We start from the raw sequence: 18,453 nt of genomic DNA, 5'->3' as shown, positions 1-18,453 counted from the left end.
ATTTTCCGCGAGGAAACACATTTTAGTGAATTGACATTTCATAAAATGCTTGGTAAAATCAGTTGTTTTCTGCCTTGCTGAATGCGGTATTGCTTTGTGAATTGAAGCCATTGATGAGCACATCGGGAGGCTGCGATGGCCGCATCGTTTGACGCACACATCTCTGTCTCATTATTGTCATTATTATTTTGTTTTTTACTCTCTTTATACACACGGATATCTGATGCGGGAGAGGGAGGGGGGGGGGGGGGGTTGGTGGTGGTGTAATTGTTACAGATGGAATTACAAGTTACTTAAATAAAATGTTTTATCTTAAACTTTTTTGTATTATTATTTTTGTCCAACCTTCACATACAGGTACTCTATAGAGAATCTGCACCGTACGGCTGCAGCTGCCTGCGTCTGCTCCAAAGTAGAAATGCACTAGTAGGAGCACGCGTAGATCAAGGTCCTTTTTAAAGGGTAAATACTTTAAAAATTGTTTGGCGGTTTTGGATTCCTTTTAGTTTTTCGCCTTTGTTATTTATTTATTTTGTAGACCGCCTAAAACATAGCCTTAAAGGACAACTATCAATAAGCAAGTGGTTTAAAACTACAATGTACAAGTAATGTCTAAATATTATTTAATAGCTGTATACGCATGCTTCCTACTTTTCATGCTAAAAATCAGAGCCAAAAGCTGTACTTTGTTTTGTGTAGATTTCATCTGCATCCATTAGCAGAGGTGATTCTTTTTTTATTTGAAATGTAGCCTCACACTGCACACCAGTTTTTCTCAAAGACTTCAGCTCTCCCTGAAAGCGTCACATGTTATCTGTGCTCATGTTATGCAGCTCATTCATGGCGACAATCAGAAGCTAGTGAGACCTGCCGTCACATGCAGGAGCTAGAAAGAACACACAGGGTTAACAGATGTAGGGAGATGGATTCCCCCCCCCCTCCCCCTTTCATAACTCACTGGTCTGACACCTGTCCCCTACACCCATCAGTAATGCTGGGGATACACTGTACGTTTCTGTACCATGTATCGACCACCTGATAATATTCAGGGAATCGAGCGGCTGATGAGGACCACCGGCAGGGACGAGCGGGAATCGATCCACGCGGCAGGGGTGGATCTGGCGGCTAATCGGCCGCCGGATCAATTCATGTATGCACAGCATAAGACTTTTTTTTTTTTTAAACATTTAAAGGAATAGATAAGCAGGGGGAGATATACAGCAGTACTTGGGAACACCTAGACAAGCTATTCCCATCTCAGCTTAAATTAAGCTAATAGCTGTCCTTTACATCTGCAAGCGTGCTAGTATTATTAGCTGGTCATTTCTTCTTATATTTAAAAGTCACCCAGAAGTTCTTAGCCATACTGACCGTCCAATCAGCTTCAGGAATTCAAATGAGAACTACAAATAACTGAGCAGCCAGTAATTCTAATGTTGTGTACACACTTGAAAAATAAATGAAAGATCTTAGACCAATTTTACCCCCTTCCATGTAGTATGAGAGACACACCTACACAGTCTATTCTATGGAGCTGCACTCTCCATCAGACAGAAATCTTACCCTCTTCCATGTAGTATGAGAGCCACACCTACACAGTCTATTCTATGGAGCTGCACTCCCCATCAGACAGAAATCTTACCCTCTTCCATGTAGTATGAGAGCCACACCTACACAGTCTATTCTATGGAGCTGCACTCCCCATCAGACAGAAATCTTACCCCCTTCCATGTAGTATGAGAGCCATACCTACACAGTCTATTCTATGGAGCTGCACTCCCCATCAGACAGAAATCTTACCCCCTTCCATGTAGTATGAGAGCAATACCTACACAGTCTATTCTATGGAGCTGCACTCCCCATCAGAGAGAAATCTTACCCCCTTCCATGTAGTATGAGAGCCACACCTACACAGTCTATTCTATGGAGCTGAACTCCCCATCAGATAGAAATCTTACCCCCTTCCATGTAGCATGAGAGCCATACCTACACAGTCTATTCTATGGAGCTGCACTCCCCATCAGACAGAAATCTTACCCCCTTCCATGTAGTATGAGAGCCATACCTACACAGTCTATTCTATGGAGCTGCACTCCCCATCAGATAGAAATCTTATCCCCTTCCATGTAGTATGAGAGCCACACCTACACAGTCTATTCTATGGAGCTGCACTCCCCATCAGACAGAAATCTTACCCCCTTCCATGTAGTATGAGAGCCACACCTACACAGTCTATTCTATGGAGCTGAACTCCCCATCAGACAGAAATCTTACCCCCTTCCATGTAGTATGAGAGCCACACCTACACAGTCTATTCTATGGAGCTGCACTCCCCATCAGACAGAAATCTTACCCCCTTCCATGTAGTATGAGAGCCACACCTACACAGTCTATTCTATGGAGCTGCACTCCCCATCAGACAGAAATCTTACCCCCTTCCATGTAGTATGAGAGCCACACCTACACAGTCTATTCTATGGAGCTGAACTCCCCATCAGATAGAAATCTTACCCCCTTCCATGTAGTATGAGAGCCACACCTACACAGTCTATTCTATGGAGCTGCACTCCCCATCAGACAGCAATCTTACCCCCTTCCATGTAGTATGAGAGCCACACCTACACAGTCTATTCTATGTAGCTGCACTCCCCATCAGACAGAAATCTTACCCCCTTCCATGTAGTATGAGAGCCACACCTACACAGTCTATTCTATGGAGCTGCACTCCCCATCAGACAGAGATCTTACCCCCTTCCATGTAGTATGAGAGCCACACCTACACAGTCTATTCTATGGAGCTGCACTCCTCATCAGACAGAAATCTTACCCCCTTCCATGTAGTATGAGAGCCACACCTACACAGTCTATTCTATGGAGCTGCACTCCCCATCAGACAGCAATCTTACCCCCTTCCATGTAGTATGAGAGCCACACCTACACAGTCTATTCTATGGAGCTGCACTCCCCATCAGACAGAGATCTTACCCCCTTCCATGTAGTATGAGAGCCACACCTACACAGTCTATTCTATGGAGCTGCACTCCTCATCAGACAGAAATCTTACCCCCTTCCATGTAGTATGAGAGCCACACCTACACAGTCTATTCTATGGAGCTGCACTCCCCATCAGACAGAAATCTTTGCAAGATGCTGCACACACAGATGCTGTACACATTTAACAGATCAGTATCTGCAAAAGATCAGTATCTGCAAATTGCATTCATAGTCTATATCTGCAGATCCTCATACACGCCTTGTTTAACAGACATTCATCTGCATATCTGACAATCATCTGCAGATCTGAAGATCCATCCTGGTGGATCTGATCTGCAGATGAATGTCAGTTAAACAAGGTGTGTATGGGATCTGCAGATATCATAGACTATGAATGCATTTTGCAGGAACAGATCTTTTGCAGGAACAGATCTTTTGCAGGAACAGATCTTTTGCAGGAACAGATCTTTTGCAGATACTGATCTGTTGCATGTGTACAGCATCTTTGTGTGCAGCATCTTGCAATGGGGAGTGATGGGGAGTTCAGCTCAATAGAATAGACTGTGTAGAGCAGGGCTGCCCAATAGGTCGATCGCAATCTACCGGTAGATCGCGACCGCCTGATTGGTAGATCGCGGCGTCATGGCCGCATCCCATTGAATTTTGTGGCCAGCAGCTGTAGAATGCGGCTGCTTGGCCGCGTCCTATCAGATTCTGCTGCTGGCCGCTGATTTGTTCAGGAGAGGAGCGAGGTGCGGCTGAGAGGCCAGGGCGGCAGTGTCATGGCTGGGGGCGGCGCTGGAGGCAACACTTCCGCCTCCTCTCACGCTGGCCGCTGGAGCGCTCCCTCAGCAGCCTGTGTGATGAAGGCTGCGCGCACGAGGTGTCATGGCTGCCCGCATCGCTGCTGCACATGGCCTGTACGGGGAGGCCTGTACGGGGAGATGACAAGCCTCCACAGTTGAAGGGAGGTAAGTGATTACATGTGCCCGCCCTATACCTAACTAACCTGTACTGAAGAAGGCACATATACTTAGCTAACCTGTACTGAGGGGGACCTATACCTAGCTAACCTGTACTGAGGGGGACCTATACCTAGCTAACCTGTACTGAGGGGGACCTATACCTAGCTAACCTGTACTGAGGGGGACCTATACCTAGCTAACCTGTACTGAGGGGGACCTATACCTAGCTAACCTGTACTGAGGGGGACCTATACCTAGCTAACCTGTACTGAGGGGGACCTGTACCTAGCTACGTTTCGGGGGGGGGGGGGGGGGGTTGGTGCATTTAAAACGTCGGTAGATCTCCTGGCCTCGGCGAATTTTAAAGTAGCTCGCGAGCCGAAAAAGTGTGGGCACCCCTGGTGTAGAGTATGGCTCTCATACTACATGGAAGGGGGTAAAATTGGTCTGATCTTAAGTGTGTACACACCATTATCTGCATGTATATTGTGCACAGGTTAGAACAAGGCCATTCAAATGCATGTTTTTAAATCCTATTGTGCATTCAGTAATGTTTGAAATTTTGAATAAAAGTTTGTATTTTTGAATGACATTGAGCAAGGTAACCCATTCTATTTTTTTGTATTACTAGGCCAATCTTGGGGGTACCTACTCCCCCCTATAATAAGGGGTACAACACGACTAATCCATTGGTCTTGAGTTAATTGGCAAAAGTGCCGTCAATATCTGGTAGATTCGATCATTATGATTGAATTGGCTGGATATCGATGCTGACAATTGAGCAATGTCTGGGTCCCCCTCTCTTATCGACTTCTGCAGCAACCAACACTCAGTATGTGACATTAGGTGTCGCTGTCACCAGGTGTGAGTCACCTCCAATAAAGGTGTTTATATGTCCCTTTGATGAGACAATGCTGGCAGGTGTGACATGTGACACAGGAGTATTCCTGCTTTATGACACGGAGGGAGCAGCATAAAACGTGTTTTATTACTCATTCCATACAGTGCAGAATAGCAGAAGTAGATAAGAGGTTATACTTCTTCCTCTATTATCTGCCGCACCTGTTCTCTGTACCTGCCAGCAGTGCAGAGCCTGCTCCATTCATATACTGTATGCCCTAACCCACAGGTGTCAAACACAGCCCACGGCTCAATGCACCACGCCATGCCGGTTTATGCCGAGCGCTGGAATAACAGTGCAGCAGATTTGGGTGCAGCCGGCGCCACCATAGGCTGTAATAGGGATTACGGCTATAGCGGCGCACAGGGAGTAACTTCAGTGCAGTCAGAGGACTGAGCTGAAGTTACTTTTAAAACACTGTAATGCCTCCGCCAGCAACAGCTGGAAGCTGAATTACATCATTCTCCACCATCCACATGGACCTGGAGGGGGAATAGTAATGAACACCGCCGGGACTTGTGCAGCAGCAGGATAAGCCGTATATCGGCTGTATCCTGCGCCCAAGTCTCCCGCGCCGATTTTTATACGTATGAGTCTATGTGGCTCTCGAGATGCATTCAGAGCCAGAGGAGAAACTGATATACTTGCATGTAAGGTTCACTTTCAGCCATAGACCCTGAACAAGCATGCAGATCAGATGTCTATTACAAATTCTGACGAGATTATCTGCATGCTTGTTTCAGGTGTGTGATTTAGACCCTACTGACAAGTAAGATTAGCAGGACAGCCAGGCAACTAGCATTGTTTAAGGCCTAGTTCACAGTGCTCAGTTGCGCTGCAGAATAATTCTGTATGTCAGCTCACTGCCCATACAATGCTATGGGCCTGTTCACAGAACTGTGCTGTAACTGATCGCGTTATTCTAACTCGCTGCAGGCACGCTTTGTATTACAGTCTACGCTAAGTCTCCATTGCAGTTCACACCCATTTCAATGCATGCGGTATGCAACTGACCACTGTGATTCTGGCCTAAAAGGAAATAGATATGGCATCTTCCATAGTCTCACACCTTTAAAAGTGGATATCCAGCACAAAAAGTACACTTCTTGGGTAATCTTTTAATGTTAAATATCTTTGTTGGTAGAGAAAACAGAAGGGGGAGGCGGCTTTGGGAGACAAGTCACTGCAGGTAATTATAACTTTACAAGAGCAGCCCTGAAGTGTACATTTTAGGCTGGATATCTGCTTTGATGTGAATATGGGAGTAATGAGATTGTTAGTTACACATATCAGGCTATATGACCAATCAAACTCTAACAATGAGGGCATTTTATTATAAGACTTATATTTGTTTGCAATATATGCATAATGCAAGTTGTATGCAGAATTATGAATATTGAAAGTTGTATGCAAATTTATGGTACTGCTTGATTACACTGATTGTATGTTGATTTATCTTAAAGGGAACCTACACTGAGGGGGATATGGATTTTTCCTTTTAAACAATACCAGTTGCCTGGCAGTCCTGCTGATCTCTTTGGCTGCAGTAGTGGCTGAATCACACCCCTGAAACAAGCATGCAGCTAATCCAGTCTGACTTCAGTCAGAGCACCTGATCTGCATGCTTGTGCAGGGGCTGTGGCTAATCGTATTAGAGACACAGGATCAGCAGGAGAGTCAGGCAACTGGTATTATTTTAAAAGGAAAAATCCATATCCTTCTCAGTTTAGGTTTCTTTTAAGAATAAAGGCACTTTATGATTAGATTTATATTTGCAATATATGAATATTTCATGTTAATTGCAAATTTATGAATATTTCAAGTTGTATGCAAACTTTTTGTTTTCGCTTTAGTATATGGGTTGTAGGAAGACTTAGAAGGCTGTGAATTCTCTCTTCTGTGCATAGTGCTGACATTACCAGCAAGATAGCAGCTCCCAAGTGGGGGGGGGGGGGGGGGGGGGGGGACAAGCAGCGGAGGTGAACTTGGAAAAACACGAGAACATGGGAAATATATAAATATATGGTGGTAGCAGCAATAGATGAATGCAAGCTGAGATTCGAGGGGAAGGAAACAGCTGTGGCTCTGCAGGGTAAGATGAGGGAGGGCAGGTAGGTGGCTGCTGGGGCCCTTTACACTCACCAGGCCCTAGGCCAGGCTTTCTCAACCAGCGTTCCTTGAGTACTCTGCAGGGGTTCCCTGGCATTTTCCCCATCCTGGGGGTTAGGGGAAGTATGATAGAGCACACTATAATAGGAGGCTACTGTAACAAGAAGCACTAAATTGGGGGTCAGAATAATAATGAGCACATTAATAAAAAACACTAGAATAAAGAGACCTAACGAAGGGCACTATAGTAACGGCATAAACTGCCACACCAGCTTTAACCTCCCTGGCGGTAAGCCCGTGCTGAGTTCGGGCTATGCCGCCGGGAGGCACCGCTCAGGCCCCGCTGGGCCGATTTGCATAATTTATTTTTTTTTTGCTACACGCAGCTAGCACTTTGCTTGCTGCGTGTAGCATCCGATCGCCGCCGCTACCCGCCGATCCGCCGCTATTCGTTGCGCCGCGGCCGCCCCCCAGACCCCGTGCGCTGCCTGGCCAATCAGTGCCAGGCAGCGCTGTGGGGTGGATGGGAGTCCCCTTTGACGTCACGACGTCGATGACGTCATCCCGCCCATCGCCATGGCGACGGGGGAAGCCCTCCAGGAGATCCCGTTCTTTGAACGGGATCTCCTGATCTCCGATTGTCGGCGGCGACTTTGTCTCGCTACATAAAAAAAAAAATTTAAAAACACTACTTTGCTGCCCCCTGGCAGATTTTTTTAAACCGCCAGGAGGGTTAAGACCCATTCACACTTGAGCGATTAGTGGGTGATTCCTGCTAAAGCGCTAGCGCTATTTTACCCTATGGCAGTGTTCTTACTGCTGTGATTGGTGCTAATCGCGGGTGTTTTGCAATTAGCGCAAATCGCAAAACGCATTTTTGCAGCGATTTTGGAGCGATCACGGCGCAGTGCTTAATACAGCGCTGACCGAACTCGCTCTGAATCTCGGAAGTGTCCAGTGATTTTTTTTACCACGCTAATCACAGTATAAATATCACTTGCGCAAAACGCTAGCGCTAAGCTGTAGACGAGCCCTTAAAGACCATAGCGCCTGTAAAATAAATGCAGGGGTTCCTTGAGATCCAAAAAGTATTTACAGGGTTAAAACTGTCCTGATATAGCAGCTAGTTATGATGTTGGGATAATACAGAAGCATACTTTCCCGTTTTCTGTCTGCTGTGTATTATGTCACATGTGTATGGCAGCTGGCTTCAGGGTATAATTAGTCACCTGGCTGATGGAAGCTGCTAATGTGAGTTTCTGTATGTCAGTGTAAATGACATTTCCATTCAGTGTCCAGCAAGGAATCTAACATTGTCTGCATTGAATAGACCAGTTACATTGAATAGGCAAAGGAACTTGGACATTTAATTAGGAAATGTCTACCTAGCCTCTAACAAGGAAACGCTTAATTAGACAATTACCGGACCACTTTTGAAGCCTATACAGGTGATCGGCTACCTGTTTGTCTGAATATTGGGCTGGAAGTGTTTGAATTTCTTTGAAGTCTGTACGTGTAAACAGGATACTTGTTGTTCTCAAAATACAATCTGACTAAGTGAGTCTGCAAAGTTCAAAGTGGGACAGGAAAGCCTTGGAATTTGCATGTCACAGCTATCCCAGATGTGACAGGGGGCTTGGCAGACGGTGATGTCACACTTTGGGGAAAATTGCATTAGTTGTGAGGCTGAACATCAATTGCCCCGGGCAACAAATCGGCGTATAAGAGCCAGCATAAGACCTTCACAAACCATCTTCTCTTGGAGGTAGCGCATAGCTAGAGATGATCCTGATCGAATCAGAAATTTGTGTCTTCCCTCAACCAAGTTAGACCCCGTACTGGTAACGTTTACTCCCGGTTTTATTTTTATGCAAACTGTCTTGGATGTATCTTTGTTTCCTGTGTATCTTTGTAATTTTTACTTTGTTTTTGTAAATCTTTTGTATATATTCTTGTCTGCACTGTTCCACTTTTTGGAATATTAAATACTTAGTACATCAGAAGTCAGGCTTATTAAATAACAGCTCACAGCCTAGAAAGAGACTGCAGTGTAATTTACATTACAAGTTCAGTGCCTGATTGTGCCTTGCTACTGTACGATTGTATTGTGTGTGTGTGTGTGTCCGTATTTGGCCAAGCGCATAGCTGACCCAAATACGAAAACGTTGGAGTGCAGACCACTCGACAGCAGAGTGGGGATTGTTGAAGTGTCTAGCAGCAGCTAGTGGTGGCAGTGAGAAGTGCTTTGAGGGGCGACAGCCTTGTGTTAGCTTGAATAAGGCTGCTTCCCCTCTCGATCTGGTGAAACCCGCAGTCGGGAACCGTATCTGCAGGTGTGCCGTGGAGCTGGTTCCTGACATAAAAGGTTAAAAAAGGCTGCTCTAGGCACTCACTTGGGTTAAGATGGCTGACACAATGATTGATATTGCTCTCGCCCATCACTTCTGGAAATTCTAATCTGGCTGAATTGTAAATATAATTTTTATTAACATAAAATTGTGTAAAAGGCTTTTTTATGTAATTTCCTTTGAACAGTTTTACAATAAATAATCAGTTCCTGGTCTTCAGCGCACTTTGCGTTTTGCCGCCCCTGTAGGTGCTGTAATGATGTTCAGGCCTCAGCGGAGGTGAAGTGGTAGCAGTAGTCGTAGTTCTGGGGACGGGGTGGGATGGGTGGTGGTTGATCGGGAATCGGGATGTTTTCCAAGTCCAGTAGCCGCAGTTTGAGTTCAGTGTTGAGCAGCAGATCTAGGTCAGTACGACAGCGCTCACTGGGCATTTCTCGACCCAGCAGGGTGTTCAGTCCATCGATCCACAGACAGAACTGTGTGGAAACAAGAGGAAACTCATCACTAAGATTCTGGCTATACAAGGGCCACACTTGGGGTATATTCACTAATCCTGTTACACAAGCAATGTGTTGCATATATAACGCGAGGTATGCAAATTACGTATAGTGCTACGTAAAAAGCACGCATAACAACTAGGGTTTAAAGAATACACCTCTTCATCTCTAAGTCATCCCCAAACTACAGCAGCCAGGGCTTCACTACAGAGATTGAGGCCTCTCCATTATCTTCATATAGCCCAATGTCCAACTTCCAGCACCTGCTCTACTAATGATGATCATCTCCTCTCTACAGCATCCAATGTCTTCTCTACACCATCTTCTCTCTACAGTGTCCAATGTCATCTCTACGCCCTCTCCTCTCTACAGCGTCCAATGTCATCTCTACGCCCTCTCTCTACAGCGTCCAATGTCATCTCTACGCCCTCTCTCTACAGCGTCCAATGTCATCTCTACGCCCTCTCTCTACAGCGTCCAATGTCATCTCTACGCCCTCTCTCTACAGCGTCCAATGTCATCTCTACGCCATCTCCTCTCTACAGCGTCCAATGTCATCTCTACGCCATCTCCTCTCTACAGCATCCAATGTCATCTCTACACTATCTTCTCTCTACAGTGTCCAATGTCATCTCTACACTATCTTCTCTCTACAGTGTCCAATGTCTTCTCTACACTATCTTCTCTCTACAGTGTCCAATGTCATCTCTACACTATCTTCTCTCTACAGTGTCCAATGTCATCTCTACACCCTCTCCTCTCTACAGCATCCAATGTCATCTCTACACCATCTCCTCTCTACAGCGTCCAATGTCATCTCTACGCCCTCTCTCTACAGCGTCCAATGTCATCTCTACGCCCTCTCTCTACAGCGTCCAATGTCATCTCTACGCCATCTCCTCTCTACAGCGTCCAATGTCATCTCTACGCCATCTCCTCTCTACAGCGTCCAATGTCATCTCTACGCCATCTCCCCTCTACAGCGTCCAATGTCATCTCTACGCCATCTGCTCTCTACAGCGTCCAATGTCATCTCTACGCCCTCTCCTCTCTACAGCGTCCAATGTCATCTCTACGCAATCTGCTCTCTACAGCGTCCAATGTCATCTCTACGCCATCTCCTCTCTACAGCGTCCAATGTCATCTCTACGCCATCTCCTCTCTACAGCGTCCAATGTCATCTCTACGCCCTCTCCTCTCTACAGCGTCCAATGTCATCTCTACGCCCTCTCCTCTCTACAGCGTCCAATGTCATCTCTACGCCATCTCCCCTCTACAGCGTCCAATGTCATCTCTACGCCATCTCCCCTCTACAGCGTCCAATGTCATCTCTACGCCATCTCCTCTCTACAGCGTCCAATGTCATCTCTACGCCCTCTCCTCTCTACAGCGTCCAATGTCATCTCTACGCCCTCTCCTCTCTACAGCGTCCAATGTCATCTCTACGCCCTCTCCTCTCTACAGCGTCCAATGTCATCTCTACGCCATCTCCTCTCTACAGCGTCCAATGTCATCTCTACGCCCTCTCCTCTCTACAGCGTCCAATGTCATCTCTACGCCCTCTCCTCTCCACAGCATCCAATATCTTCTCTACGCCATCACCTCTCTACAGCACCCAATGTCATCTCTACGCCATCTGCTCTCTACAGCGTCCAATGTCATCTCTACGCCCTCTCCGCTCTACAGCGTCCAATGTCATCTCTACGCCCTCTCCTCTCTACAGCGTCCAATGTCATCTCTACGCCCTCTCCTCTCTACAGCGTCCAATGTCATCTCTACGCCCTCTCCTCTCCACAGCATCCAATATCTTCTCTACGCCATCACCTCTCTACAGCACCCAATGTCATCTCTACGCCATCTGCTCTCTACAGCGTCCAATGTCATCTCTACGCCATCTGCTCTCTACAGCGTCCAATGTCATCTCTACGCCATCTGCTCTCTACAGCGTCCAATGTCATCTCTACGCCATCTGCTCTCTACAGCGTCCAATGTCATCTCTACGCCCTCTCCTCTCTACAGCGTCCAATGTCACCTCTACGCCCTCTCCTCTCTACAGCGTCCAATGTCACCTCTACACCATCGGCTCTCTACAGCGTCCAATGTCCTCTCTACACCATCACCTCTCTACAGCACCCAATGTCATCTCTACGCCATCTGCTCTCTACAGCGTCCACTGTCCCCTCTACACCATTACCTCTATACAGCATCCAATGTCTTCTCTACACCATCACCTCTATACAGCATCCAATGTCTTCTTTACACCATCACCTCTCTACAGCATCCAATGTCTTCTCTACACCATCACCTCTCTACACCATCCAATGTCCTCTCTACATCGTCCAATGTCCTCTCTACAGCGTCCAATGTCACCTCTACACCATCACCTCTCTACAGCATCCAATCCCATCTGCACACAACCTCCTCCATACAGTGTCCAAAGTAATCTCTACACTAATCCATCTGTCCCCCATCTCTCTTATATAGTGACCAATCCCACTCATGTAACCCATCTCCAGTTTACAGAGACCAATCCCTGTCTGTTCCCCATCGTTAGTGCCTAATTTACAGTCTAAAGCGCTGGAGAATATGGAAAGGAACGGGCAGAGGCTGTCTGCATCACACAATACAGCAATATCTCATCACTAGCCGTCCCGCGTCGTAGCATACGCCGCATCTTCTATCTATCTAATAGAGTACGTGCCTCAACCTTGAAGCAAGAAGAATAAAGGTGGGTACACACATCAGATAAAAGTCTTTGGAAAAATGAAAGATCACAGACCAATTTTACCCCCTTCCATGTAGTATCAGAGCCACACCTACACAGTCTATTCTATGGAGCTGCACTCCCCATCAGACAGAAATCTTACCCCCTTCCATGTAGTATGAGAGCCATACCTACACAGTCTATTCTATGGAGCTGAACTCCACATCAGACAGAAATCTTACCCCCTTCCATGTAGTATGAGAGTCACACCTACACAGTCTATTCTATGGAGCTGCACTCCCCATTAGATAGAAATCTTACCCCCTTCCATGTAGTATGAGAGCCATACCTACACAGTCTATTCTATGGAGCTGCACTCCCCATCAGACAGAAATCTTACCCCCTTCCATGTAGTATGAGAGCCACACCTACACAGTCTATTCTATTGAGCTGCACTCCCCATTAGATAGAAATATTTGCAAGATGCTGCACACAAAAGTTGCTGTACACATTCAAAAGATCATTATCTGCAAAAGATCCGTTCCTGCAAAAGATCAGTACCTACAAAATACATTCATAGTCTATATTTCCATGCGGATTATTGTGGACATTTTTCCGCATAAGGGCATAAGCATCCGCATACAATGAATTTTCGATGCTGGTGGAAAACACAAATATTTCTGAAGATTTTCGTGAAAATTCGCCAAAAAACGAAAACAGGATTTTCGATGCGAAAATGACTTAGGCGAAAATTCGCAAGCAACACTGCTACATGCTACATTAGCACTATCCAGGAGCGCCACAGGGAGGATTCCCAATGCCCCCTTTTTATACAACTGGAGCGACCGCGGGAACCACAGCGGCACCCCGGAGGGGGAGGCTAGGTGCCGCAGGCGACCCCCCCAAGCGTGGCCAGCGCCAGGGAGAGCCGTCTGCACCCACCTCCCAATATTAAAAACAGGCACTTACCTTAACGTCCATTGCGTTATGCTACATGCGCATTAATTTTCTCATGGAAATCATTTTTTGCAGTTTGTATCCTTTGGAGGCAGGTGGTGGATGGCTTGCTCCGGTGGTGTGAGCCCTGCAGTGAGTTGTCTGCACCTGTCCTCCCCCCCCTCTGGAGTGCTGTATGTGAGCCAGCCCTGAGCTCTAAAGCTCGGGGTGACCCATGCTTCACTCCTTTCTCATATGGTGCCCCCAAGTTAATGCGCATGTAGCAGAACACAATGGACGTTAAGGTAAGTGCCTGTTTTTAATATTGGGAGGTGGGTGTGGACGGCTCTCCCCGACGCTGGCCACGCTTGGGGGGGGGGGGGGTCGCCTGCGCCTCCCCCTCCGGGGTTTTGCTGTGGTTCCCAGGCAGTGAGAGAGCCTGGGACCCTGTGGTCCCCCTGGTTGTATAAAAGGGGGGCATTGGGAATCCTCCCCGTGGCGCTCCTGGATAGTGCTAATGTAGCATGTAGCAGTGTTGCTTGCGAATTTTCGCCTCGAAAATCCCGTTTTCGTTTTTTGGCAAATTTTCACGAAAATCTTCAGAAATATTTGCGTTTTCAACCAGCATTGAAAATTCATTGTATGCGGATGCTTATGCCCTTATGCGGAAAAATGTCCACAATAATCAGCATGGAAATTCAATCTATGCGGACGTTTATACGGAAAAATGCCCGCAATAATGCGCAAGAAACTTCTCTGAATGCGGGCGCTAATGCCCTTATGTGGAAAATGTCCGCAATCATACGCAAGTAATGCGAAAATGACTGGCCTTAGGCGAAAATTAACGTGAAAAAATTAGATGGAAAATTTGCCTGTCAAATTAGGCGAAAATTCGGTAAAAATTTATCGAAACAAATTTTTGCATTTTCGCTCATCACTGGCATGTAGCAGGGCGACCGCTTTGCAGTATTGGTTTTTTGACCCTGCATAGTTTGGCATGCAAAAGCAAATGCATATTTGCATGAGCATTGCCTCATGAATAGCCAATTAGGCCAGATTTGCAAAGCCAGACTTGCTAGGGTAGGCCTCTTGTCCATGGACAGTTGATAGGCAGTAACATGCCTCTCAAACTCTTACAACTGCTCACTACTGCCTGGTAACAGCTTGCTGCTGCCTGGAAACTGCTTGTTGCTGCCTGGTATCTGCTCACTGCTGCCTGGTAACTGCTCGCTGCTGCCTGGTAACTGCTTGCTGCTGCCTGGTAACTGCTTGCTGAGCACACAGCTCAACAGTCCGTGGAAAAGAAGCCTAAAACTTGGTGATTGAGCACGCATACATTTTCTCATGCAAAGTACTTCTTCTTCTTGCTCGAAGGTTGAGGCACTTAGTCTATTATATATATAGATTCTTACATCATTACTTGAGGGTGCGATGAAGTTTAGACAGCTGTCCACATCGTAGCAGATGGAAAAGGCTTGTTCAATGAGATCCTACAAGGCAGAAAGCACAAAGTTCACACAATGAAATGGCTCCGACCACAACCATTACTTCACCTACCCCCAAACCTTCCTACCCCTCCATACAGACCTCCATTGTTTCTGGAACCCATCAGAATAATACATGGTGATGTGTTGACCTACCCCTTGAGCAAAGCCCGCATTTATACTTTTTCAGCCCCTAGGCCAACACTTTTTTGTAGTTCCCTATTTGTGTGCAACAGTGCCCCCCCCCCCCCCCACCTAAGGAGAGGGAAGGCTCTGGGTCCTATAGCCTTCCTGTTCCTCTCCTGGCCCTGTTTCAGCGCTGGCGCCCCCCAGTAGCAGTCTCCGGACGATGGGTCGGAGACTGCTCTCTGCCACTGTAGGGGAGACTTTGGAAGTCTTCGGAAGCACTTTGGCTAAGACAGGCCGCTAGTGTGCTTGCGCAGTATGGAGTGGCCTAGCACACAAATAACTAGGTTTTTCTCGTCCGTTTATTTTCACCTTGTCCTTTAACCTCCTTGCCGGTTATCCTGAGCTCAGCTCGGGGTAACCTGCGCAGGAGGATTTCTCAGGCCCCGCTGGGCCGATTTGCATAATTTTTTTTTTTGTTACATGCAGCTAGCACTTTGCTAGCTGCTTGTAACATTCGATCGCCGCCGATCCGCCGCTACCTGCCGCGCCGAGCCCCCCGTGCCCAGACCCCTGCGCAGCCTGGCCAATCAGTGCCAGGCAGCGCTGAGGGGTGGATCGGGATTCCCTGTGACGTCGGTGACGTCATCCCGCCCGGTCGCCATGGCGACCGGGGAAGCCCTGCAGGAAATCCCGTTCTCAACGGGATTTCCTGCATACTCTGATCGCCGAAGGCGATCGGAGTGGGTGGGGGGATGCTGCCGCTCAGCGGCTATCATGTAGCGAGCCCTGGGCTCGTTACATGATTGGAGAAAAAAAAAAGGAGGTTAAAGAACAACTGAAGTGACAAGAATATGGAGGATACCATTTTTTTTCCTTTTAAGCAATACCAGTTGCCTGGGAGCCCTGATGATCTATTTGGCTGCAGTAGAGTCTGATTTAAAAAAAAAAATCAGCAGGCAGGTAATCGCCAGGAATCGAAAAAAAAAAATGCCACAAAACCCAGCCAACGTGGACGGCCACGCGAACGGAACGCAATGTGACTGAGCCCTTAAAGGGAACCTAAACTGAGAATATGGATTGTTCCTTTTAAAATAATACCAGTTGCCTGACTCTCCTGCTGATCCTGTGTCTCTAATACTTGTAACCACAGCCCCTGAACAAGCATGCAGATCAGGTGCTCTGACTGAAGTCAGACTGGATTAACTGCATGCTTGTTTCAGGTGTGTGATTCAGCCACTACTGCAGCCAAAAATCAGCAGGACTGCCAGGCAACTGGTATTGTTTAAAAGGAAACATCCATATCCCTCTCAGTTATGATTTCCCTTAAGGGCTCCCTCAAAACTCACTTATGTTGATAAGCACACGCTGTAACTTAGGACAATCCCCCTTCATCCTCTGGCCAAGGTGTACTCCTTAGTAAAAACACACTGTCTATAAGAATACATACTGAATACTACCCCACCTCTTGTTTCCTCTATTCCTTTAAGCCCCATCTACATGATACGGTTCTTTGTGCGATTTGATTACGATTATGATTCTTTTTACGACCCGATCGGGATTTGATTCAATTTGATTTGCAATTGTTTTGCAATGGCAAATCGAATTGTATTGAATCCCGATCGGACATGTCAGATTTAATCAGATCATAAAAAGAATCGTAATCGAATCGCACAAAGAATCGTATCGTGTAGATGGGGCTTTAGATTGTAAGCTCACAAGGACAGGGCTCTCTCCCCCTTTTGTGAAAGGAATTTGCTATATGTTTTGATCATCATGTTATTATTATTATTTAGTATTTATATAGCACCAACATCTTCCGCAGCGCTGTACAGAGTATATATTGTCTTGTCACTAACTGTCCCTCAGAGGGGCTCACAATCTAATCCCTGCCATAGTCATGTCTATCTATGTATCATGTAGTGTATGTATTGTAGTCTAGGGCCAATTTAGGGGGAAGCCAATTAACTTATCTGTATGTTTTTGGGATGTAGGAGTAAACCGGAGTGCCCGGAGGAAACCCACACAGACACGGGGAGAACATACAAACTCCTTGCAGATGTTGACCCTGGCTGGGATATGAAGCGGGGACCCAGCGCTGCAAGGCGAGAGCGCTAACCACTACGCCACCGTGCCATGCTACATTTGTCACTAATTACTGTAACTAATATGTCTACCAATTCTGTATTATGCACCAATGTCCATGTATTGTGTATATCAATGCGGTTGGCTATAAGGACAGAGGAGGAAGTGACTGTATCAGTGTTCAGTAACAGAAATTGTACTAAAGTGAGAAATGCCCCAGTGCAAATTGGCCACTTTCTCCACTATGAAGAGTACCTGTCATTTCCTGAGCCCAGCTGTGTGAGTATTACAGGGACCTTGTAGTCAGATGATAGTATCACAGCACAAATATAGAATATTCTGAGAGGCAGAAATAATGGGAACAGGACAGAGACTCACCATCCGGAGGACTCACCTTATTCTGCTTCCCAGAACTCTTGTCCTTCATGTGTGGACAATCCTTTCCTGTCAGAATGTATTTTATATCCGCAACAGCAACTGAAAGGACAAAAGAGATTTCACATCTAATGGAAAGCATAAAATCTGTGATGTTAAGAACAGATGCTGAAATTCCCAACAGTGCTGACAGGTGAGCCGTACCCCTTACCTTCTGCTCCACTGCGTATGGGGGGAGGGGGGGGCGCTACCTAACACTGGGGGCAGATCTGGCTATACTGGAGGGATCCTGCGGTGCACATATCTATACTATGGAGAGAGACTACCCAACATTGGGGGACACATCTGGCTACCTATACTTGGGGGGGGGCTCTTAACTTATACTGCGGGCACCTATGGCTAAACTAAACACATAATAGTCTGTCACTTGGCAGGACACCCTATGGAGGTACACAAAGGCATTAAAGGGAACCCGAGGTGAGAGTGATATGGAGGCTGCCATATTTATTTCCTTGTAAACAATGCCAGTTGCCTGGCAGCCCTGTTGATCGTCTGGCATAAGTAGTGTCTGAGCCAAAACCCTGGAACAAGCATATGGCTAATCCAGCAAAACCTGAGTCAGCTGAATCAGAGTACCTGATCTGCTGCATGCTTGTTCAGGGGCTATGGCTAAAAGTATTAGAAACAGAGGATCAGGAGGACTGCCAGGCAACTGGTATTGTTTAGAAGGAAGTAAATATGGCAGCCTCCACATACTTCTCACCTCAGGTTCCCTTTAATCCTCTACACTAAGACCTCTGAAGATCCAGCAGTGAGGTCCAGCGTTGCGCCGGTGGCTTTTGGTTGGGCCTCTGCTGGTTACAGAAAGACTGGCGCCATTTTTACTGTAGCAGCTCAGCCTCCCGTTGTTGCTCCAAGAATGCCTCGCT

At 46.7% G+C, this 18,453-nt stretch overlaps 1 protein-coding gene across 3 annotated transcripts in view; it reads right to left on the bottom strand.

Moving 5' to 3' along the window:
- Positions 1-9,432: 9,432 nt before the first annotated feature.
- ELMO3 (engulfment and cell motility 3) overlaps positions 9,433-18,453 on the bottom strand; it is a 63,028-nt gene continuing 54,007 nt past the window's right edge. For 2 of the 3 annotated variants that reach the window (XM_068261277.1, XM_068261279.1), the window contains 3 exons: positions 17,544-17,626; positions 14,867-14,944; positions 9,433-9,793 (listed from right to left, as the gene is read on the bottom strand). In XM_068261277.1, the coding sequence (XP_068117378.1) occupies positions 9,581-9,793; positions 14,867-14,944; positions 17,544-17,626 (374 nt within the window). In that variant the 3' untranslated portion in view covers positions 9,433-9,580. The remainder of the gene's footprint in view (positions 9,794-14,866; positions 14,945-17,543; positions 17,627-18,453) is intronic. The other variant, XM_068261278.1, reaches the window with a different exon arrangement.

The sequence above is a fragment of the Hyperolius riggenbachi genome, chromosome 11 (genome assembly GCF_040937935.1).
Source record: "Hyperolius riggenbachi isolate aHypRig1 chromosome 11, aHypRig1.pri, whole genome shotgun sequence".
Taxonomy (NCBI): Eukaryota; Metazoa; Chordata; class Amphibia; order Anura; family Hyperoliidae; genus Hyperolius; species Hyperolius riggenbachi.
This window is presented reverse-complemented; position numbering and strand designations above follow the sequence as displayed.